At 35.9% G+C, this 25,270-nt stretch overlaps 1 protein-coding gene across 6 annotated transcripts in view; it reads left to right on the plus strand.

The window, feature by feature from the left end:
* ROBO1 (roundabout guidance receptor 1) overlaps window positions 1-25,270 on the plus strand; it is a 735,419-nt gene that overhangs the window by 653,295 nt on the left and 56,854 nt on the right. For 5 of the 6 annotated variants that reach the window (XM_032207881.1, XM_032207886.1, XM_032207883.1 and 2 more), the window contains 7 exons: window positions 14,141-14,149; window positions 16,800-16,924; window positions 18,690-18,861; window positions 21,839-22,044; window positions 24,280-24,361; window positions 24,529-24,697; window positions 24,798-24,964. In XM_032207881.1, coding sequence (XP_032063772.1) covers window positions 14,141-14,149; window positions 16,800-16,924; window positions 18,690-18,861; window positions 21,839-22,044; window positions 24,280-24,361; window positions 24,529-24,697; window positions 24,798-24,964 — 930 coding nt within the window. The remainder of the gene's footprint in view (window positions 1-14,140; window positions 14,150-16,799; window positions 16,925-18,689; window positions 18,862-21,838; window positions 22,045-24,279; window positions 24,362-24,528; window positions 24,698-24,797; window positions 24,965-25,270) is intronic. The other variant, XM_032207882.1, reaches the window with a different exon arrangement.

Raw genomic sequence — 25,270 nt, forward strand, 5'->3', positions numbered from 1 at the left:
CCTTAACATCTGTAGCCATTAGGAAAATACAGGAAGGATTATTTTTGTTGGAGGTCTCATAAAAAATTTTGAGATGTTCTCTTTTGTTAAGTCATCATGATGTTTATACATCAAAACTGATATCTTATGTTTGCAAAATAATCATCTCTTATGCTCAGTGTTTTAGAATAAAAGATGAACAGGTGAGCAGTAAGCACAGTTTATTCCAAAGAAAAAGCTTGATTTTTGATATATTCTTTTTTAACGGCTATTTGTTCTGAAGATCATGTCTTATGTCAACTGACAACTGTTAATCTTTTAGAATATCAATTAATTTAGAATATCAATTAATAATCAGTATTAAGAACATTTCCTCTATGACTGGTTGAGTGGATACCTTTCTGGAAATAAGCTATCAGTATCCCTAGTCCTCCTCAGTCTTATTCAAATAATCTGCAGACACATTCTGGTAATGTCATATTGGTTGATGGTACTACTCAGATCTAAAATTACCTAAGTTTATAGTTGATAGAGATCTAGAGTGAGATCTTTTGAATTTTGATAATAAAACAGTATTTCTTTGTAAGCATTTATATTACACAGTGGATGTTTACACTGTAAAAGCTTTGCTCTGCAGATACTGTTATACAATAATTGGTTTCCCAGCATGAATGGATTATCTCCTGAGCTATTTTTCTATGCTAATGTGTCTGTAGAATGGATTGATGCGAGAAATTGTGATGTGTGGGGCCAATTTGTAGTTTATAATGCAGTAAATTATGATCAAAATCCATTTATTAAAGTATATAGGAGACCTAGGTTTATGGAAGAAAAGAAAGAAAAAGAAAAAAAAAAGACTCCTCTAGAGAGCATGCATTTCTAGAGAGCAGGTATTTTTTCACATTTTTCCTTCTTTTTCTCCTGTTTCTTCTCTCCTACTGCTCTTCTTGTTTGGTCCCTGCTTTCCCTCCTCTGCCCTCTTATTTAAACCACATCTTCTGAAGGGTCAGCTTATTGGCTACACTACATCTAGAGAGGTAGATGTGATCTTGTTTCAGTGTTAAGATGATAATGATCTGACAGCATTCATGGGCATATGAGCATATTCCCACAGCTCATCAAGGAAAATATTTTTTCATTTGTATGAGTTAGTATTTTTTCAGGCTGATTTAAGGAATGGAAATGACAAGTCTCTTCTGTGCTTTTGGTAGTTTTCATATGTTCTGTTGATGAAGGAATAATACATAAGTTGGGGGGGGTATGCTGGATAGAGTTATTTCTTATGCATATTTGGGCAATGTTACAAACCATGGCCTCAGAATTTGAATCTGCAGCTGTGTATCTGTCCTTTTTAAATTCAACAAAAGACAAATAAAGGTTGGTTTGTTTGTTCCCTCGGTATCTCTGGGATAGGCAGTGGTGTTTTCATGCCAGACAGCCCTCCAAAGAAACAATATGGGAGTTGTTAACGGTAACAACTCCAGAGGACATGTCTGTTTAGGTAGGGGTGGTCATAGTCTGACAAGTGTCTATGCTGTTAAAGTGCTACCCTGCATGAAATGTGACATAGAGCAGAAAGTGCTGTAAGTGATGCTCTTCAGGATGCTTCTCAGTCTTTTGGCTTTGTGGCACTGCTATGATGATAGATCCTCTTCCTGCACTCATCATTTTCCAGGCTTGATTGAATTGTGTAAGTTCTGTAGCCTGCAGGGTTATCTAGGGTATTAAGAAGTGGAGATTGTAGCACGGTGGCTAATGGAGATACTTAGGTGGCAGGGATGTGACGATGAGAGGTGGTGAATAGCTAACCTGGTGTCTCAACAGAGAGCTAGCTGGGATCTAGCTGTACTGCTAGCCTTCAGCTCAGCACTGACACTGCTTTGGTCTAGCAGACATCTAGCAGTAGGTAAGACATGCCCTGCAGTGCTCCATAAAACTCTGCATGGCATCCTCTAAGCTAGTAATGCTTCTGGGAACAAGCTGTCTCTGTATCTGTGGACTAGTAACTATCAGCTCAGATTATTCAACTACATGTAATGGGATGCTGATGGCAGAAAATACGGAAGAGGGGAGGAGATACCAATTCCATTTCAGTGTTTTACACGTACTTACTCAAGCCAACAGCATCATGGGTTCTGATTACTGGGATCAGTATTTCCCTGCATACAGACTCCAAACTTTGGGGATTGTAACTGTTTCCTCTCAATATATAAGGTACAGATGTTGTATTTTTATTCAGTTTCCCTAAAATTACTAAACCAAATTTGGAGTTCTATATTGACATAGAAGCTCGAACCCCTCATTTAGTCTTTTAGTATTGTAGTTTAAAAGTATTTCCATCTTTCAAGTTGTTTGTCAGGTTATCTTATTTTCTTCCTTGAAAACTAAATACTTAAGAAAATTTAATTCTACTGTTTTTGTGGGTTTTTTTGTTTGTTTGTTTGTTTTGTTTTGTTTTTGCATTCTCCTAAAATTAGAGAGCCTCAGTCTGTTGTTTTCATTTTGTATCAATGTGTAGCACATATGTAAGGCATCCGTAGACATACTGAATACACACAGTAGAGTTTAATTCAGGAGATGATTAATTATTGAATAAATACCTCAATCAATACAAGCTGCCAGGAAGCAGCCTGGAGTACAATACATTTTATTTTACCAGACTCTAATAAGTACCTGATGTGCTCCAGCAAACAGAAGTGATGGCCAAAAATGTATCTCTGGACCCACTGGATTTATCTCTTAGTTTCCAGCACTAAGTAAATTGGATATATTTATCGTGCATAATTTTAATATATATGCAAGATGCTTTTAATGTTTTCATGGAGATGTCTATTATGTGTTTTTCTTAGTTTTATGCCTTTAAGCAGGACTGTAGAAATGGTAATATTATATACAATTTAACTGAATCCCATATTCCTGAGAAATATAAAATTGCCATGAATATGTGCCTCAGAACCTCAGTTCTAAAACAGAATTAGTTTTACCATTAATCGAAATAGCAGTAGGCTTTCTTCAGAAACCAGCAAATTTCACATTTAATCATAAAAATGCTTTCAAGTAAATCTAGCAACAAAAGGTTTCACTTATTTTCCCCTAGTTCCATTTGCTTTGCTCCCATTTGCAGTACTTAATTAGGCTTTTTTTTTTTTTTTTTTTTTTTTTAACATCCATTTTAATAAGATTTCTATGCTTTATGTTGAAATGAGATTTACTCTCTAAAACAACTGCAAATTATGATTCCAGGGGAAGTCTTCCTAGGCTGTAGGCCAAGAACTGTTATAGCAAATACATGTATGACAGTGTCGTTGTTGCTCAGCAGGAGTTGAAGAGGTTAAGTAGGTGAGCAGGTCTCCACAAAATACCCCTGATGTTGACTATGGGTTGGTCACCAGCAGGTTGGTAGTGAACGGCAATCGTCAAACTTTGTGTTCTTTTTAGGTCCTTTTCATCAAAAAGTGACTGTGTAGGAGCTTGTAGTATTAGTTGTAGTGCCCCGTCTAATACACACCCAAGCATGCTGCAGCAGTAACTGAACACTGCATTGTAAATGTTGGCATTCAAAGGCACTAAGCATATTCAATGTTACTGGTTTGGCAGGAAGAAGGAAGAATTCCTGTGGAAATAGCTCTGGCAAATTCATATTTTGCAGTGGTACTCTTTGATATCAAGGCTGTTCTGGTTTATGATGTCATTACTGTTAGGAATAACAGAAATTGCCTATGGGGTATCCACCCTACAGTGATAAGAACTTTCTATAAATGACTTCTGGCTGGGATTTTGCTGGACTGGTCAACTGACAAGGAATTCTAATCAGAAAAGGTGGCACATGCATTAGGTCTGGAATTTCCTCTGCCTTTTACCTCCCTCTTTGTGCAAAGTAGCTTCAAGGCAGGCCATAGAAGACATCTATTTGATTAGGCTTCTGGGTAGGGCTAGGAAAACCATCCTGAATAGAAGAGAATGGGATTTGCTCTTTTATCTGTCAGATACCATGTAAATGTTTCCACTGTGTCAGGTTGCTGGTACACATTATAAGTTGGCTGTAAATGTAATTGCTTTATAGGTATCTGAGATACAAACATTAAAATAACAAAGACAAGATATGAATTTTTATGGGATTTAAAAAAAAATGCCATTGGGGTATATGTTGGCTACTATGTGTTTTGCAGTGAAGGCCTCACTGGATCATTAAATACTTTAATTTTAAAACAGGGATTTGGATTTAAATCTTTAAATTTAAACTTGCCTATGTGGTCAGTATTTCTCCCTTTTGAAAGTATTGATTTTAAGCAATATTGAGTCTTACATTTCCATGAAGGAGAAAGGAATAATAGTGATTGATGAAATTCAGTTTTTTGTTTTTTGTTTTTTTTTTTTTAATTAATAAACTTTTGGCAGGATAAGTGAGGGGAGCTATCTCTTGTGATTTGTGTAGCTTAAAGGCACAGCCCTTTCCCCATTAATGACTTCTGTAAACTATGACAGTACTTCAGATTTCTATCAATGATCAGAGGAGTTTGACTGCCACCTATTTCTGGTTAGAGAATATAAATCTTAGAAGTTAATCAGAGGGAAATGAGGAAACTATCTGAAGAAGAGGTTAGTGCCCTGAAGGTGCTTGTTCTACTGATGCGAGTGATGAACACTAAGATTCCTGAAGCATTTCTGAAATGCAGGGAAAGAAGGAAACAGTAAATATTTCAAAAATTAAAAAGAAAAAGGTTTATAGTTGCTTTAAATCCATGTAATATATTTCAATAAACAACTGCTTCTATGTTTTTTAAGTTTTTAACTGGAGGTTTTTTTGTTTGTTTGTTTGTTTTACATAGTATCTCATAACAATGACTACAATTACTTACGTGGAAAAAATGCTTAAAAACTTTAGAGAACTGTTACTGTAATTTAGCACTTTATAACAAGAAGTTGAGACAGATGTTTCTTAGCAGGTAGAGCATAAGGAGTCCAAATAATTTGGAGAAACATTACTGGAGAGATATGTTGAAGCTAGAGGCTTTCTCCTGCAGGAAGAGATTAATTTACTGTAAAATTCTTAAAAATTACACCTTTTAATCACTCAGTGCAGAGAATTTAAGAAAGTAGATGTGTGTAGAATAAATCAGCACTCAATTAAAAAGTAGCACAGATTCTTTTCTAGTGCCTGCAATTTCCTAAACCCCATGGCTAAGGAAAAATCAATTGTTTCTGTATCAGGCGTGTGTGTGTGACTGCTGTTGTAAAGATAACATTTCAACAGTTTTGCCATTAAAATAGACAAAGAAGAATTTTACTGCAAAATGTTGTGTTTGGGGATTTCTATGTAAAATTAAGTAGAGTGCAAGGAATAACAACTTACATGGGCTACTCATTAAACAGTATTTCTGCTGTATGCTCATTCTGAAATAAATATAGACCTTATTAAGTTACGCTAAACATCTGTAAAAAAGTAACACCCTTTTTCTGGCCTTGTTTCTAACCTGTAAGTAATTTTCATAAGGACTATACAGTGATTATAGTACACTCCCTTACTTATGTTACATTACATGCATCATTAAAATCAGTCATCTCTGTGAATTAGTTCTTGACAAAAAATGCTGACTTATAACAGCAGTGTTCAAACATTATTTCGCTAAGCTGTTTTAGGCACTGTTTGTGTCTATGAATTATGTTTTGTTTGAACACTAAAATAGGTTATTGTTAGGTGCTGAATAACACTCCAGAATAAATATGAGTAATAAAGTATCTTGCAGTCTTTACAAGCAAATTGTGTCACCTAGTAGGCTCAGTATCATGAGCTTCCAGTGCAAGAAAAAAACAGCTTAAACTGCTAAACATGAAGTATGCTCTTATTATTCTTAGTGGGAGAACTGCATGTCGTTCTTGTCCCAATGACTGCACATTAATTCCTGAAGTTTGAAGTTAATTTTTTTTTCATTTGATTATGGAATAGGATGAGAGGGTTAGGAAACAAACTGGATGGATGGACATCAGGTTGCTTTGCTGTGTTCTCATAAATATCCAATGCACTCTAAACACAACTCTGAGGGGGATTTTGTTCTCTTTGCATCTTTCAGTGTCATATAGGATAGTCCACCTACGACTTGTATTTCCTCAAATGAAACAGCTGCTCTCTTCTTTGGTACAGTTAAGGTAGCACATTGATACCTGGGTTTTAGGAAAGAGGAAATTTCAAGTCACCCAAGAGTTCTGCTGCAATCCAGTCTTTCTGAAACCTATTCCTTACCTTTCTCTTGAGTTACTGTGTGCTCAGATCTTGTCAGACTTTTTTCCTTAAAGTGTGTTACTAACCTAAATAAAAACAGAACCTCAAAACTTGTTTGCTAATATCCCTAGATTATCACAGCTGCCATAACACTTCATTTCAGACTACCAGTAATTTTGATAGTGTTAGTCTTTTTGTAAAGGTGAACCACTGCCTCACTGTATGAAAAACAGTCTGAGTGTTGTTTTTATTTTTCGTTTGTTTGTTTCTGAAGATTGTGTTTATTTCTTTAGGCAGCTTTCCATCTGCCTCACACTAAAAATCCCTGGTACCTGATGACTATTTTGATCTGATGATTTGTTCTTAAATGTTGCAACTTTTGCTACCTGTAATTAACATCTATTAATGTGTCCTAGTTACCTTGTAGATAACACTATCAATGAAGTAAGATCAGGTATTACTGGGCTATTTGTAGACCTGGGTTGTCTGTATGTGAGGAAGTATCTCCCTTATAACGAGAAAGAGAAGTCTAGATTCCTTTTGAAATAGTATCTGTTTCAGTTGGCAGTATTCCTTAGTGAGTATTGCATGTAAAATAATAATAATAATTTATAATGATCAAAAGTTACTTCGCTGTGGAGGTTTATTGTCCTTTCGTTTTTAGTGTGTGTTTGGTATCTAGTGATCATGGGGCTTTGGCCACTTCTCACAAATAGCTTTTACTTATTAGAAGAATGTTGCTATGGATTTTAAATACCTCTTTCGAAGAAGAAAACTGCTATCATAAACATCTGGGGAAAAAATTACATTCCATTTCCTTTTTAGCTCTACTATCTGTTATTGTAAGTTAAAAATGCAGTAGGGTGCTCCTGAGAATTCTTCAAATAGTATCCAGCTGTCATATTCTTTTTGTACTTCTGCACAGCTTACTTAAAAATTATCTATCCTTTTTCACTCTTTTAAAAGGCTTTAGTACAAATATTTGTGGCTATGACTGCTTAGATTGCAGCAGCGCCTAAAATTACCTCAGTGCTTTTTAAACAGAGGGCAAGACAAGCATTCTCCAGAAAAGCCTGGGAAACAGAACTCCACAGTTCACTGCATTGCTCTGGTTTTTAAATAGATGAAATTAAGCCTCTCCTAAGTGTGTTCACTAAATTGTATTTAGTTTATAAGATGGTTTAGGAGGACCAAGAGCAAGGATGGAACAGAGGAGGGTAGGAGAGGAACTTCTGGAAGGACTTAAATCGCTCCCTCTCTGTCTTCCACCCCCCATATTTTAGATTTCCACTGTCACCCCAAGGCATTGACTACAGGATTTATGAACATTATAAACTGAGAGTATTACATGTATTAACCTGAGAAGTGCTGCCTTTTAAAACTACACTGCAAAGTCTCTTTCCACATTTTTGATTTTATCATAAAAATCTTCATTAACTCCTGAAAAAGGTGAGATTGCAAGCTTTCTGATTTTGTAGCTAGTATCAGCAAAATCATTTGCAAATCAAAAAATCTTGTGTGAGTACATTGTGCAGACTGTTCTGTTCCCAGAGATTTTTGCAGTAGGTTTCTTCCCAACACACAAGAGGGCTACTTGTGTAGCCCTCTTCATCTTGACTCTAAATGTTTTTTAGGGAAGATTTGCTCTCAAGCAAACATTGATATAATTTCACAACTGAGACACAGCTGAGAGAGCACCAGTTTTCACTACCCAACCCTATCAATTAGAATTTAGAAGAAAAGAAAAAAAATCACCTCTCAGCCCAAATTAAATCTCAAAATGACCAGAAATCTACATGGACATCCTCATGTCTGTCTCTCCCCAGTATGTGTGCTAACTCGAAGTATAATTACATTTTCAAGGCTGCATTTGTACTGTCAGCAGGAAGGAACAGTACTTGTCTTTTTCTTTGTGAGACCACTTTCCCTTGACGCACATTAGATCTCCTGAGTCACTTGCCCTTTTACTCTGGGTACCAAGCCAGCAGGTAGAAGCCCACGTCCCCTGCTGAATCTGAGAATATATTCTGCTTGCCTGATCAGAGTAAACTGGCTGCCCAGTTTCCAGACTGCAGCTGCCTCATGACCACTGGCTCAGAGTGCAGCAGGTAAGCGTGGTGAGAAGTGCAGCTGGCAGTCCACCAGCACCCTGATGGTGGCACATTCATGACAAGCACAGATTGTACTCAGCCTGTTTCCAAGTTGCTGCCCAGCACGTGGCAAGTCTTTGTTGTTCTGACACCTCACAGAGGAGAGAATGTGTGTCAACTATAAACAAACAAAAAGAAAGAAACAAATAAAAAATTGTTGTGAAATATGTTGAGGAACACAGCAGTTAATTAATACTGAAATTTCTTCCATTATTAAGTGTTCAGTGCATAAAACTGAAACATTGTTTTGGGTTTCTAGATTTCTACTACTACTTGCGGTGATCCCAAGTATCAGAATCGTTTATCCTAATGCTCGATCAACAGTTTTCTATTTTAATTTAATTCTCTTTCTTATAACACTGTTATAGAATATAATCCATCTGCTTCTCCTCTCCAGTCTATTTTGATTTCCATCTTCTCATCTTTGCTCATTTGAAGTTACAGTAGTCACTTGCTCTTATAAACTGAAGAAGTGTTTATGTGGTATATCATCAACAACCCAAAACAGAATTTTTCCAGTCATCATAAATGTAATTAACCATGATCACTCCCTTGCCAGGGTTTGGAATTACAAGTCCTCACTTTTGATTTGAAACATCAAAAAAGCACATGTAAACATTTTCCCTGAACTATATGTGGTTGTGGCATGCTTGGAGCCAGACTGTTAGACCTTTCCTCAGAAGTTTGTACTGCACTATATCACACTTCATGCCCTGGAGCTATATACTGTGTAAGCATTCATGGTGAGTAAAGGTGTCCCAGTCTGGTCTTTTAAGAATGTGAATTTTAGCACAAAATATGGAAAATGTAAACTATTTGTATATAGAGAGAGACCTCAAGAAATGACAGTTGAAAATGCAAAGGCCAGTGAGGATGAAAAAGGATATACCCTGTTTCTTTTGTAATGTATATGGTAATGTTTTCCCATGTTTTTCACAGGTTGTAGTCAGGAGACAGCTGAATGGCAGCATTTTTATATATATATATATTTATTTATTTATTTATTTATTATTATTATTATTTTTCAGAACAAGAGATTTTGGCCTTCGCTTTTGACTGTGTAGAAAGTAATACTTCTCACAGATGACTGCAGAAAAATGTTGCTTATGAAGGATATTGGGTGCTTCAGATTGATTTGATAAGAACAAATAGCGAACAAATCACTGGAAGGGAAATGAAACATTGACTTAAACTAATTCCCTTAATAATAACTTTTGTAGAACAGCAACATCTCTTTCTGGTAGGTGTGTTACAGGAAGGCATTCAGTGGTCCTTGTTCAGATATTAATGCCTCCAGAATTTAAATCCTTTTTTGGAAAGTAAAAAGTTGTTAATTAGATTTCAGAGTTTAGCAGTGAAACATATTCATGAACAGAAGAGGTAGGCAGCTTTTGTGCTGGTTGAAACTAGGAAAAGAATTGGAAAAGATCATTAGACCTTCTTAAAAAAATATATTATTATTATTATTATTTTAAGGAGTGACCACTCGGAGTTTGACCAGTTTGTTAAACCTGTTCCAACTAACACTTCCTCTGCCTATAACTCCAGTACCCAAATCTTCTGTACTTAGCCATTTTTTTCATGTAGAGATTATAAACATCTGAGAGTTCAAAAAAGTTTCAGCCGTTCAAAAAAGTTACAGCCAAAATGGCAATGTTTTATTACAAATAATATAGCTATCTCTGTACTATCTCTGTTGCTAGCTCTGGAGTTTCTCCTCTCATACTCTCTAGTCTCTAGTTGGCCAACTGCATCATTAATGCCAGCTCCCCAGGCTGTCCCTTCCAGCGTGTAGGCTCATAGTCACATCCCATCTCCTACCAGTTTGTTTCTACAGGCATATTCAACCTCTGAATTATTTTTTTTCTTGAACTACGGTTAATGTATCACAAAATTAATTGAAAGCAATCTAAATTTCATTGTGACTGCCATTTCACAGATTAATCATATACTTAAACATTTATACAGAAACTAAAGACTGCCTATTACCTTGATCTTATATTATAATTATTGGCCTGAATATTGGGATTGCTTGATTTGTCTTGTGTAGAATTATACAGTCTCACTACCTTTATATTAATTTCTATATGCTATAAGGGTGTCAAGCAGTCCTTGAAGACTTAAAATTTTTTATTCTAATAATAAAAAATGAAATACACTGGGCTTAAATTGAAGGTATTTAGCTTGCGTCAACTGAACTATAAGATATATTCTAAGAATCCAGAAAGTATTCATAAATAGTAATAGTCATACTTTATGAGTTTTTAATATGCAGAACAAAACGCTGTTTAGTAATTAAGTACCACCTTGAATCCCTAGATCTCAAAAATACTTTATTAGTATAAATGAATGACAATTTCTGTCTCTTTACTCTTTTTAAGATAGATAATTACTACTACTGCTTTTGGGACTGAGATACTTGAATATTGTAGCTTGTCCAATGTCAGACTATGAAACAGAGGCAACTCTAATATTTGCTTCTTAATACTGGAGCACTGATAAATTGTAGAGAAACACTAGATCAGCATTTGCATTCACTTCTGTGAGAAAAATTAATAAATGTGTTATTTAAAGATGCAGGCATTATGTACAGTATGTTGTGGTCTCATATGTACATACATCCTTTGAGGAAAGGCTGAGAGAACAGCTCTTGCTTAGCTTGGACGAGAGGTGGCTTCAGTGTTGGACGTAACAGCAGCTCCCAGTACCTACAGGGAGGTTGTCAGTAAGACAGAGCCAGGCTGTGTTGGGAGGAAAAGAGGCAAGTGATGTAAGTTGAAACAAGGGAGATTGATACTGGATACAAGAAGAAATTTCTTCACTGGGTGGACAGTCAAGAGAGGAGAAGGTTGCCCAGATTGTTTGTTCATTCTCAGTCCTTAGAAATTTTCAAAACCTGAGTGGATCAAGCCCTATGCAGCCTGACCTCACCCCATAGCTGACCCTGTTTGAGCAGGAGTTTGTACTGGAGACCTCCTGATACTGCTTCCAACCTGAATTATCCTATGATCCTCCAATACGATATCTATCAAATAAAATAGTTGCTCCACTAACATCTGGTAACTATACTTGTCTCTAGTTTGAGTCCTAAAACTGCAAATTCCTACTCCTGAGAGTGGATTTAATTATACCAATAGTCCCAGTGAGGATGATAAGATTGCTGGCAAGAATAAGATATTAGAATATAAAGTCACTAGTCTGGAAACCACTTTTCTTTTGTTTTTTTGTTCAGTGACTGGACACATGTCTTCTGTGATAAACCTCATATGTCAAGGAAATTATTTGAAAGGCAAAAATATTATTCCTTTGGTATTTGTGGTTTCACATGCTACCTTCCTGTCTTTACAAACAGGTTATTCCCCCTAGTTACCATGTGAAAAGTCATGATAAACACATGGAAAATGAATTTACTTAATAATTGAGTGTAAGTGCTGTCAAATAAAATGTGCCCTAATAGAGTAAAAACTATTTATTTCTCAGTTTTAGGAACCTTAGATATTAATAGTATGTAGATAAAAGTAAGAAAGTGGTCTTTGTTGTAGCTATTGCTTTTATTGTTGTTCTTTTAAACCATATGATTTCCCTCTGACAGAACTGTTTAAATTTTTGTATGAAACTTCACCCTTTGCCCTTAACACAAGTTTGCAACCAACGTGATGCCCTGTTTCTACAGGGATTTATTTTCATGTATCAGTATCCCCTCTGTTTTTACAGGTGGGCAAAAAAATATATTTGCTCAACAGGGTTATTTTTGACATACAATAACAAAACCATCTGGTTAAAAGAAAAGTGGAAATTCAGCACTTGCAAGTTAATTTAATTTGTGGAAATGCAATTGAGCAACCAAGACAGATTTCTATCTTGAAAATTTCAAGTGAGCTTTCAGTAGAAGGCTCAGGCAGCTTTGCATTGCTACCAAGAAGGCTTATCTTTTCTCTTTTGGGCATTTATTAAGTAGTGGAAAATTGCTAATTTAAAGTGCAATCCTCTGTGCAAGAATTGCAATCCATTATGTCTCTTATCAGACTCCTTCATGTAGAATATGAGTTGTGTTTTATGGAGAAGCATTTCTAATTTTAAAACAGGTCAAAATGTAATTGCAAGTTTAGCAGAGAGCTTTTCCGTTTTAAAGGAGTGGCTATTGTGTAATATAAACATACACAATCGAGAGTCACTAGGAGCTCAGTCTTGGGGACAAGCATATTTCTCTCAGGAATTCTTCTATGTAATTCATTGGCTACTCCTCTTAAAAGTCACAGATTTGCCATCTGAGCAGAATAATGCACACTATTTTTCTCACACATTTAAAGAAGGCTAACATACATTCAGAATACTTCCCTAAAATTGAAAATCAAAACTTTGAAAACTGTGCACTTTGATTTTCTCTGTTTGGAATTGCTTCCTTAAAAATTTCTCTAATAACATAAAAACAGAGTTCTCTGTATGACCGGGTTTTTACACTTTCAGTTGCAGCTTCTTGGCACGATCCAAATTCAAGTATTATATCAGATTCTCCTTCTGCTTCATTTTCTTAATACACCTGGAGTCCCCTGTTTATGTGAACTGTAAGCCAGTATTTTTCATGCCTAATGAATTTTGGCAGACTGGATATTATTAGTTTCCTCCATGTGTTCTATCAGAGGATGGTGTATAGCAGGTGCTTACATACTCAATATAAAAGCAAACCCTGCTGAACAACAGTTGTTTTATTCTCAGCTTAAAGCTTAAAGGGCTTGGTGTTTGTAAAATGTATTAAGAAAAGTATATATATTTGGAATTATACTGTAATTAGTTTATACCAACCACCTTTTTTTTTCTCCCCAGAACCTATATATAATTACGCAATGCACAATTTTTACATTTTTATTTTGAATCTGTTCTTTCAATTAGTGATGTATTGTTGGAATGCTTTCTAACATGCCTTTCTTTTGTAAGTGAAATTCGCCTCCCAGGATTCATCAGGTCATTTCCAAACTTACAATAATGTTCACCTATGTTTGAAGGACAATGTGCTATTAGATAATTTACCACTGGAATATTTCTGTTGAGAAACGGAATGTTTTGCAGTAGATCTCTGCTTTTGTGTATTTCACTGAAATTGAGATTTTTTGGGGGAAGAAAAGGATTAAAAATCTTTTTTAATATAGTTTTAATTGTGGATTAGTTTGCATTTGCAATTTAATACTAATCATTATGACCTTGATACAGCAATTCTATACTGAAAAAAAAATGGTGTGGGGGCTAAATCCCTCCGCATATTACTAAAGGTTGAGTAAACTGCCTTTGTAATAGCTATTAGCCTCAGAGAAGTATTTTCTGTTAGTAAATGTTTTTATGCTTTAGAAAGAGCATTACTGTCACTGTTCTATTTCAATAGTGTTGCAAATTGATATTTACTGTAGATGTCAAGTTCATTTTACTATGGAAAACTCTTCATGCAGAGAAACAATAATATGGGGAAAAAAATAAAAAGTTTTTACCTAAGGTTCCACAACGACAATTGCCTTGGAATAGAACCCAATTTGCCCAACCATTATTTTAGTCTGTTACCTGGTTTAGTCTATAGCCTACTTCCAGCATGATAGAGTTCTGCTTTAAAATATAAAATATGTGGTTCAACATTTTGAAGCTGTGTTTCGTATATCAGAATATATATGTGCTTTCTAAGATCGTTACCAGGGATCCTTTTTTTTTATTTATTTATTTAATTTTGCTTTACTCTTTACTTTGTTTCATGTCTATTCAATTTTATTTATTCCATGTTTTCTTTTTGTTTTGTTTTTGTTTTTAGTTGTGTCTGGTAAGTTGAAATTTTATTGGCCATCTTCTAATCATCGTATTACTGTGACGAGAACATCTCCCCTTTCCATCCATCCCCTTCCATGTCCTTCAACCAGTCAGCTCCCATCTTTTACTTGTTATTGACAAGACACATCGCACAGAATAAATTCTGCATGAAGTATGGGTAACTTAATGACAAAGAGAAAGGTAATGGGTTGCTAACTTTGTTTTTACGTGATGTATTGACTCAAATCCTGATGTTTTCTAGCTTCAGTGACTGCATTAGTTGAAATTGTGCTCTATAAAATAAAATAATTTTTGTTTTAAAGGTTCTGCTTCCTTTATGGTATAGTCATCACATACCACTTGTCTGAATGATCCGAGGTGTGAAAGCAAGCTGAAGTTTATAGGAAAAAGTGGTGAAAATGCTTCTAGTGCAATACAAACATGGAAGACAATTTAATAATAAAGTTTCTCTTAACCCTATTTTAGTTCTTCTGACACTGAAGCTATTGGGATTTTCATTATTTACTATAACAGGAGTAGATTTAGAATAATACAAATATGCATAATATACACAGGTATTTTGACTAATATACATGTAAAATGCATGTTTAGAATAATACATGGAAGCATATACCTATCTGTAGTTTATAAATTCTACCATGGTTACCTGGGAGACTACATTTCCTGTCTTTTTTTTGGCATTCAATAGTCCCTGAAAATCATGTTCAGGTATTAGAATCACAAGCATTCAGCTATTTCTCCAGTGGTCACAGCTGTTTTATCCTGATATAACTGTATCCATTCTCAAGTTCGATGAAATCTAAAACCTAACAAATCATATTCAGTAGCAAAGAACTGAGAAACCCTTGGTTCCATTCTCTGTGGTATTATGTCACAAACTAGTACAGAACCAGCCAAGCCTTAACTGTATGCTAAATTTATTCTTGTTATTAGAATTCCAACAGCATAATGAAGGTGCTTCACTCATCTCCATTTTCCCAATCATACCTTACAACCCAGTGGTAAACCCCCAACAGCACCACCTTCCATTCTAAATTAAACATGTTATCATGTCAAAATCTTCCCACATCCTCTTCCAAGGTGTTGAATGAATGTTTCAGAACTGTTTTTAAGTCTGCTAATAGTTGTAGGTGAACTGCACTCTAACTTCATGTAGTTCCTTATCTAAGAAAATTCTGGGAAAGGTGGCATTTGCATCCAAAACTAAATAATGATATGTTGTACTTTAAAAATTGCCCCAAAGCAGGAGGGTGATAGGAAGAGTATATTCTACCATGAGCTCAGTAGGGGGCTGAGGCACAGGCAAAGAAGAGCAGAAAACTGAAAGTATTGGCCTACATGAAAACTGAAAGTAAAATTTTTAAAAGGGACTTTTACTGTTTCTTAATTCATTTTATATGAAGTCACAGTTACATGATTTCTACTAAGCACATTGAGCATTATCTTTAAATGACATGATTAAGACCCTTTTTAAAGAAAAGCTTTTAAATACAGAAATGTTTTAATGGAAAAAAAAAAAAGATACAAGTTATTGAAGTTAGATTCAAAACATCCTCTCTATTCTCAACCCAAACACAAGGAAGAGAATAATTAGTTTGGGACAGATGATCAGAAGGAATTGGAAATGAATAAACACTAAGTAAATGGCCTTTCATTTAATGCACATTTTTCAAGGAGTGAGAGTGAACAGACTCAATCTAGATTTGTTGTTCTGTGCTATCCCCAGCAACGTATCTAATGCTGTCAGCTCTCCTGATTTCTTTTTAATGTGACTGACATAATTTTTGACATTCTATTTACTACTGGATGAAGTGGTTGTTGAAGTCTGTATAAATCAAAAGGTTTGGACAATGCTGGCAGTATTTATAATGTTAGGCTGAGCAGATGTTTCAAATTTGCCCTCATTTGCATATATATTTTGTTTGAACATGCCCTTGTCTATGTAAATGAAGAAGACATTCAGCTCTGCTGTTGCTTTAAATTCATTCCTCTTCAGTAATTGGATTGAAGATTTTAAATCATTCAGTGGTATTTCTGGGGGTTTTGAGTTAAACTGAAAAAATTGAGAGACCCCAACTACATCAAAAGTCTCTTTTATAAGCAATGAAAAGCTTTTTCTCTCATAAAAAAAAAATATATATATATTACTCCTGTGCAAGTAAACCTGAATTCATAGTTACTCAACAGGGTTTATTACAGCCTTTGACAAAGTGTGTCACCTGTCACTCAAAGATTTCTCCATGGTGACTTGGTACCTTTATGCATGCTTAAAAATCAATCTTATAAATAAATAAATAAATAAAAATCTAACAGGTTTGGTCACATTGGTGTCTGTTGCATTGCTACTTGTCCTGTTTAGTGGGACTTACTTTCTTGTACAACTGGTGACTAGTAAAATTAATGGATTCACAGTAAGGATTTTACCTGAGAAGTCCAGCAACAGAACAGGTGATCTGAGTGCTGATGAAGCTGTGATTTGTTAGCTGATGAGTCTTTGTGCTGCCTCCTTATTAAAGACACCTAACTGCTCTGGTTTACACCATTTAAAGTCAGGACTTATATCATGCCTTTCAAATAGGCTAGCTTTGGTCTTCTGACAGCAGTGTAATTTTATTTCTTTTTATGGTATCTTCCTCTTTCAGAGCCTCCACAGTTTGTTGTAAAGCCTCGTGATCAGGTAGCTGCACTGGGAAGAACGGTGACTTTCCAGTGTGAAGCAACCGGAAACCCTCAGCCAGCCATCTTTTGGCGGAGAGAGGGAAGTCAGGTAAAACAGTCTTTCTGTCTTCTTAGCATTTTCTTGAGGAGATGTTGAGATGTCATTGAAAGAAAAACACCTTCATTCTTGTATTTAGGATGTGAAAAATAACTCTAGTGCTAGGAGATGCTGGATATTTCTTCTCTATGTCACATGCATTCAAGGAGATGTCAGCCATACTATAAAGTATATCTATATGCTTAGTCTCAAGTTTTCTCCATGAATGTAAAAATAAATTTATGAAACAAGTGGAAACATTCCATGAAATGGAAATCTTTTTCTCCTATCAGAGAGAAACGTTTAAGAGATGAAAAAGTGACTGATGCTGAAGTTTTCTTTAATTCCCAAATACCCCAAAAATTTTCAGGAAGTTTGGCTCTGCTTTTGTGGTGCAGATATTAGTTTGCCAGGTGTGTGTGTCTCTCTGAAGAACTAAATGGTTTGCTATATTGATCTTCATCACTGTCTGGATAGGACACTAGCTTGGGACTAAGATCTACTTTTCCAGTCAGTCAGTCAGCCCCAGGTCATACATGAATAGGGCACTTTTTCTCCTAGCTTCCTTATTTGAATGGGAGGGAAAATTATTTTCAGCTTCTTTGTAAAGAACACTGAAAGCTAGTGAATGAAACGCAAAATAGCACAGCAAGAGAATAAGTTTTATTTCAGAGTCATCTTTTGAAGAAGAGATGTGACACAAAGTGTTCTTTGTTGAATATGTCTGTCTAAATGTTTAAGTGCAAACAGAGTAGTGGCCAAATTCAGATGATAATATCTTATTGTAAAAGTATATAGATAGATTATATTTACATTTTTTGTATGACCTGGATTTTTTTGCTAATAGTTGTTTAGTACGTATTTTTTCCTGCTTATTTTTTACTGCACTTTTAATGAATGAAGGTCAGTGAGTATGGTTTGCTAATACTAAAGCAGCAGAACTTGTGTCTCATTCCCTCAGATGAATTTTGGAAATACAAAATAAAATTAGGTAAGATAGAAGGATGAAAAATAGCCTCTGTAAATTTTGGGTATTCTCATTTATAAATTGTTCAGCCAAAGGTAGAAATTTGAAACCAGTATGTGGTATAACAGACTACTATTATGGCTGCCATTTGACTTTTGACTATTGCTGGTAAAATACCATGTACTTCATACCAAAATTGTCTAAGCAAAAACTGGTGTAGGACTGAATTATGTCCTTATATATATATGGCTCATTGCAGAACACAAACGCTATGATTACAGAGACCTAAACAGCATCTTTTTTTTAGAAAACTGTTCCATTCTTGGGAATTTGAAAGTTAAAATACAAGCGAGTAAATGAAAATTTGAAGTGGAATAAATAGAATGCCCTGAATGAAGGTCTAAAAAAAGATGTTGAAGTAAATTAGTCAGGCTCACCACGGTTGCTTGCACCATTGGAATATCTGTACATATCAGATCTTTGCTACTGCTTGTTACAGTTTGTATAAAGCCCAGCATTACTGAGGGTATTAGATAATACATAATACTGAGGGTATTAGAGCAACCCCAAAAGACTTACACAATTTTATGAGCATATCTACACCTATTTTATCACCAAAAAAAAACAATTAATCCTATAAAACTATTCACATTGTGGTAGAGACATGCTTAAGATCTGAGGGGCAGAACGTTTCATATATAATGTGGAAAGATGAATTTGTTTAGATATATTTAAGTTATTCATATTGACATTTGAATGTATTTAACTCTTCTTTTTCACTTTCTTTCCTACACATTCTTTCTTTCCTAGAACCTTCTTTTCTCATACCAGCCCCCTCAGTCATCCAGCCGATTTTCAGTTTCCCAAACAGGTGACCTCACCATCACCAATGTCCAGAGGTCGGATGTTGGGTACTATATCTGCCAGACATTAAATGTTGCAGGAAGTATTATAACAAAAGCCTACTTGGAAGTTACCGATGGTAATGATTCCTTTATTTTATTGTTCCCAAGTTTTTATTTTTATTTACATACATCAGGGGGAGGATATGACACTATTTGGATCTGCTTTACATAAAGTCATATTGCATTCATTGTTTCTTTGAACCTAAAAATCCTGTTTGGTTCTTCTATGCCAGGGGGTTAAATTTCGGATATCACTTAACAACATTTTGTTGTGAATCAACATCTGGTATTTGATAAGTTTACTTCTGTTTATGGATTGTTGTCAGTTCTGTTAATTTATCTGGCTTTTATTCTTTTTTTTCTTTTTTTTTTTTTATCTTTCACCCATTACATTTAACTTACTTTCAGATTGCTTGTTGCCTAAGTATTTATCCCTGTTACTGTGTGCCTGTTTGCTAAGCATCTCCATTTATCTGCTTTTTTCCCTGTTTGTTGTTGGTGGTGGTTGGTTGTGTTTTGTTTTTTTCCCCCTGTTTTTTTAGTATTGACGTGTAGCAAAGAAAAAACCTTTATCTGTATAGAAGTCAGTAGAATAGTATGCAAATATATATTATCATACATTTCCTTTTAGGAGCACTTGTGACAAAATTTAAGATGAAAAAGCTACACGGAACATGGCTGCAAGCAGTAATATATAGTGGCGTTATGTCAGTTCGCAGATTGTCAGAAATTTTTAATATTTTTTATAGGAAAGATAGGAAGGAAAAAATTATTTTGGTAGGTAAAATAATAATCTTAGCCATTACAGAAAAAGGATGAATGCAGTCTGTGGAGAGATTTTGAGGTGAAGGAAGCTGTTGCCAGAGAAGAGATTCCATAAGCAAGGCCTCTGCCCAATAGAAAGCATAGAAATAGTTCAGTACTAGAAACATGCAGTGAAACTGGCGAATGAAATTGTCTATTTACACACGCTGGATTGAAATTGTTTGGAGGAATAGGACAGCGTTATTTCTGATTTCTCAAAAGTGGCAGACCAGGCAGACAATGTTTCTTAAGCCACTTTCATTCCTTTTCCACTGTGGAGAAGATCATGGCAAAGTGAAAAAGAAATTTTAATAATAAAATCAAGCCAAATACCTTAAGAGTTTTTTTTTCTTAATGACCTAAGCCATCTGAACTTAGAAAAAATCAAGTTAATTTAAGCAAATTTGCTTTACTATGACCATATGTTCTGGATTGATCTAGTGGATAATTATTATGTATGATGTCTTTGAATATTTATTATTTATTTATTTTTCACTTCTACTAAAGTAAAGACAGGATATGTAGAATGATACCCTCATATTACTAAAAGTAATAGAAGTTCTGCCACCAGCTTCAGTGGCACTTATGTTTACCATGGATTTCAATGGAATTAGACTTAAGCTGTAGAACACAAATCAGTCAGCAAGGTGATTACTGGGAGCATTAGATGGGGCAAAGATACTGTGAAATTTATGCAGTTCAATACTGAATAGCAGCATATCCATACTATTTCTGGTGTGCATTATTTTAATACATTTTTTACTTTTGACATATCAACATGCTACTGTAACTGATTGTTAGTAAACAATTTGTAAATTGCTTAGCATTAGATAGTATTAAGTAATGGTAAAGCAAAGCATAACTATCAAGTCCAAACAGAAGATGTTACTCAGAAAATCACTTGGAAAATTATGTCCAAACTTTATTGTAGAGCCTCATACTATTGACAGTTGCAAGCTTCTTTAGAAGCTTGTCAAAGTTAAATGCAAACTATAGGTGAACTTAGTTTGGCTGACTCTGATGAGAAAGATACAAATGGTCTAACAGTGCCATGCAGTACATTACAACAGGTTGGAACAAGAAGCATAGGATAAATTAAGCAATTGAAAACATCGAGTGTCATTTGAACATGCAAATGAAATTACAGGAGCTGGAATTTAGCCAAAAAAAACAGTGATAACATCATGTCTATTGTTACAAAAAGCAATCCAAAACTATGTGATGATCCCAAACTACTAGAACTTCAGGTTTATATTTCAGCTACCAGACCAGATTTTAACTGTTAATCAGAGTTAAGGTCATTTAAAGTTGTGGCTATTTTCAGATTAATAGTCTATGTCATGTTAGATGATAGAGGTAGGAGGGGGTCACAAAAAAACACAACTAGATAGTTTTTACCTGTTTTCTTGATTATCCATTGGATAATGATAAAAATGTGTAGAAAATCATTATTTTTTTCTGTGAATACTGAGATTGCTGTATACCTTTCTATGCATAGTTAGTAAATAACTCATCAATACCAGTTCATTTTCATTGTGTGCAACGTGCATTAGAACTGATGCAAACACACTGTGGGATTCTCCTTGTGACTTTGAACTAGTATTGACAGATTAATTCGTTAGAAACTACTGGAAAATAATTTGTAGCTGAAAAGTTCTGAAATGGTGCTATTCATTAGCATTATGTTTAGCCTAATCATAAGCATCTCCCAGTTAGGAAACAGCACAAAGATAAATTGATGAGTTAAAACAACATTTTGAAAAAACAAACAAACAAACAACAACAACAAAAGAAACAAACTTACTTATTTACCAGGTTATTCCATGCCTGTCTACTTCCTTCTTCTCTGTCTTTGAATAGAGGAAGTATGAGTTCTGTTTTACAGGCCTTCTACATGGTAAAAGATGAACAAGGTGAAAACTGTGCCTTTGCAAATAATTTGCAAAGTGCTTTATCATTTTGCTATCACTTTATAAAGACATTGGAATTAGAGAATGTCTACCAGATATCGATATGTAATAAATAATGCTTATTTCCTTTCTGAAATTAATGTATTGTATATTGTTTTAAAATTTTGTAGTTGTGCATCATTATGATGCACCCTTCCATGAATAATGCATGCCTCTGACTTTAATTACTTGTTTAATTATCTTTAGTTTGTTTCAAAGCCTCAAGCAACTGCTGTTCCTTAGATGATTAGAAAATTGCTTCCAGTCGCAGAAATCTATTTCCTGTTGTTTCTTCTGGCAGTGATTGCAGACCGGCCTCCCCCTGTCATTCGACAGGGTCCTGTGAATCAGACTGTAGCTGTAGATGGTACTTTAGTACTGAACTGTGTGGCTACAGGCACTTTAACACCCACTATTCTCTGGAAAAAGGATGGGATACTGATCACTACCCAGGACTCTCGCATCAAGCAGTTGGAAACTGGAGCATTGCAGATCAGATATGCTAAGGTAGTTTGAACTAGCAAACTGTTTTTTGTGTTGGGTCTTTCCTGTTGTTTGTTTCACTTTTTCTCCTCAGAGCTCTTTTGATGTACGCAATCCTACATTTAGAATGAATAAAATGATAAATAATTGTATTAAATTACTTGATATGTCATGCTTTCAGATAGTTCATTCTTTAAGCTTTGCACCTTGGCTTGTGTATCACAGAGAACATTGCTTCATATGCAAAAATGCTATTAAGAAGTATTAACGAGGGGGATTATTTGGTATTTAAAACATGAAGGGGGAAGGAAAACTCATATTTTAGTAAAATGAATTTGAAATATTTGGACTTCATCACTAATATATAAAAATGATCTAATTATTTCAAATGCTTATAAAGAAAATCCTTGTTCAGCATGCTGCAATAATAAGAGTTAAGTACACAGCTTTTTCAAAATAACTCTTAAATATATTTACTTGACAGTATAAACATACCTTCAAATAGTTAAACACCTGAGAAGTCCATGGCTTCCTTAGGGAATTGTAACAAGTTCTTGGTCAATATTACCAGTCACACCTAGCAAAATGTACAGTGTTTTAAAATGATGTTAGGTTCCAGCACACTGACGATTCCCTGTTATATTTTCTGTGGTTTGAAATTTAGTAATGCTTAAAATTAGGCCAAATACATGACTTCAGTGTGTTCCCTAGACTTCCTGTGTTACCGATTACAAGTTTCACTGGCTGAGATTTTCAATCTCTGATTTCTGAGTGCTTCCATTCATCTCATCTGCTGAGGCTGGGAGCTCAGTACGTGTGGTGGTTTTAGCCTGATGGGCAGCTGAACTCCACCGCAACTGCGCTCTCACTTCCCCCTCCTCAAGACAATGGAAAAGGCTCAAGGGTTGAGATAAGGACAGGGAGATTGCTCACCAATTACTGTCATGGGCAAAACAGACTTAGTGTAGGGAGATTAATAAAATCCATTGCTTATCACTAGCATACTGGAACAGTGAGAAACTCAAAACAAACTAGAAACACCTGCTCCGCCATCCACCCTCTTCTGCCTCCTTCCCCCAAGCGGTGCAGGGGAGTGGGGAATGGGGGCTGCGGTCAGTCCCTCACACTTCATTTCCACTGCTCCTTCACAGTCACTCTCTGTCCCTGCTTCACGTGGGGTCCGTCCCACGGGATGCCGTCCTTCCTGAACTGAGTCTGCGGCGGCTTCCCACAGGCAGCAGCACTCCAAGAACTGCTCCCGCATGGCTCCATACTGTGGGTTCCAGACCCCCTGCTCCTGTGGGGTCTCTCCATGGGCTGCAGCCTCCTCCAGGCCACATCCACCTGCTCCACCAGGGGCTCCTCCACGGGCTGCAGTGTGGAGATCTGCTCCATGTGGGGCCTATGGGCTGCAGGGGGACAACCTGCTCCACTGGGAGCCTCTGAACAGTTTTCTCACTTCTTTCACACAGCTAGTCTCTCAGCAGTTTTTCCCTTTTTAAACATGATCTCAGATACCCAACCAATGTCACTCCCCGGCTCAGCTCTGGCCAGTAGCAGGTGCCTTTTGGAGCCAGCTGGAGCTGGTTCTGATCTGACATGGGGCAGCTGTTGGTACCTGCTCACTGAGGCCACCCCTGCAGTCTCCCCACGAGAACAACCTTGCCACATAAACCCAATACGGTAGGGCGCAATGTATTTGCAAAACAAACAAACAGAAACCCTCCTTTGAAATGTGATTAAGTCATGTATGGACATGTAAATCAGCATTCAGAACTGGGTGAGAATTGCATATGTAGGTCCTTTTTTTGGATCTGCCTTAGAGTGAAACATTTACTAGTACAGAGAACCCAAGATATATAAGGCCCTGTGAAATATTTAAGCTTTGTTTGAAGGTTGACATTCTAATGTTGCAGTCCGGACAAATCCTAGGCATCATTTAGGCAGAAGGTTACGTAGGAGTCCTGTTATCTGAATTCTTTATCAATTTATTTAAGAACTCTGCAGAGTAAAGAATAAATGCTACCAAATTGGTAACATGAAGTTAGAATATGTAGCATTTTCACTTCTTTGAAGAAAGCTCAGAAACATTGCCATTAACTTCATGCCTTCTTATGTAAGAAGTTTCTGGTTCAAAGTTTTTTGCAGTCTAATACATTTATCCATATTCATGGGGAAACATGCAGAGATGTAATTACTTTTCTAGCCCACTGAGTGCCTGATTGTTTCAAATATTTATTCTTCTCTTTTCCCACTCAGCTGGGTGACACCGGTCGGTACACCTGCATTGCTTCCACCCCAAGTGGCGAAGCTACGTGGAGTGCTTACATAGAGGTCCAAGGTAAATCAATTAGGTTTTCTCTGCATGGAGAAAATATGTAAAAGGAACTCAAAAATTGAATTGTAGTAGTTATGCGACTCTGTCATAAATTGCCAGGTAAGATGTGAACAGCATTTAGCTTACAGCTTCGTCCTGTCTATACTCAGCATTTTTCTCTCCTTTGTTAGAATTTGGAGTCCCAGTGCAGCCACCAAGACCCACTGACCCAAACTTGATTCCTAGTGCTCCTTCAAAACCTGAGGTTACAGATGTCAGTAGAAATACAGTAACGTTGTCATGGCAACCGAATTTGAATTCAGGTGCAACTCCAACCTCTTACATAATTGAGGCCTTCAGGTATACGAGTCTCATAAGATCATGCTGTACTAATGTTTATGTATAATATATTGTTAAAGAAGCACGTGCTAACCTGCTGTTGTGTGTGTTTTATCCTTAGCCATGCATCTGGTAGCACCTGGCAAACTGTAGCTGAAAATGTGAAAACAGAGAGTTTTGCAGTTAAAGGGCTAAAACCTAATGCAATTTATCTATTCCTCGTGAGGGCAGCTAATGCGTATGGACTAAGTGACCCAAGCCAAATATCTGATCCAGTGAAAACTCAAGGTAAGCTTTAGATATTGAACATTTTAGCTGTCCAAAGTTAACTGAGAAATGTTACTTGGAAAAATTTTACTAGCTTTCAACTGTCTATCTATACTGGCTGTAATATATGCTGCGTAGTAAAATGGATTGTTTACACTTGCATTTCCCTATAACATAGACTCTAAAAGCTGCTTAGACAGCATACTGTGCTCCCCAAGAGAACCCTAGTATATATAAGTTATATATATAACAAAGATAGTTACATCCTGCAGAATAGCTCTTGTTAACAACAGAAGTAATCTCTGATTTTTGAAGTTATCACACAAA

Source organism: Aythya fuligula, chromosome 1 (assembly GCF_009819795.1).
Source record: "Aythya fuligula isolate bAytFul2 chromosome 1, bAytFul2.pri, whole genome shotgun sequence".
NCBI lineage: Eukaryota > Metazoa > Chordata > Aves > Anseriformes > Anatidae > Aythya > Aythya fuligula.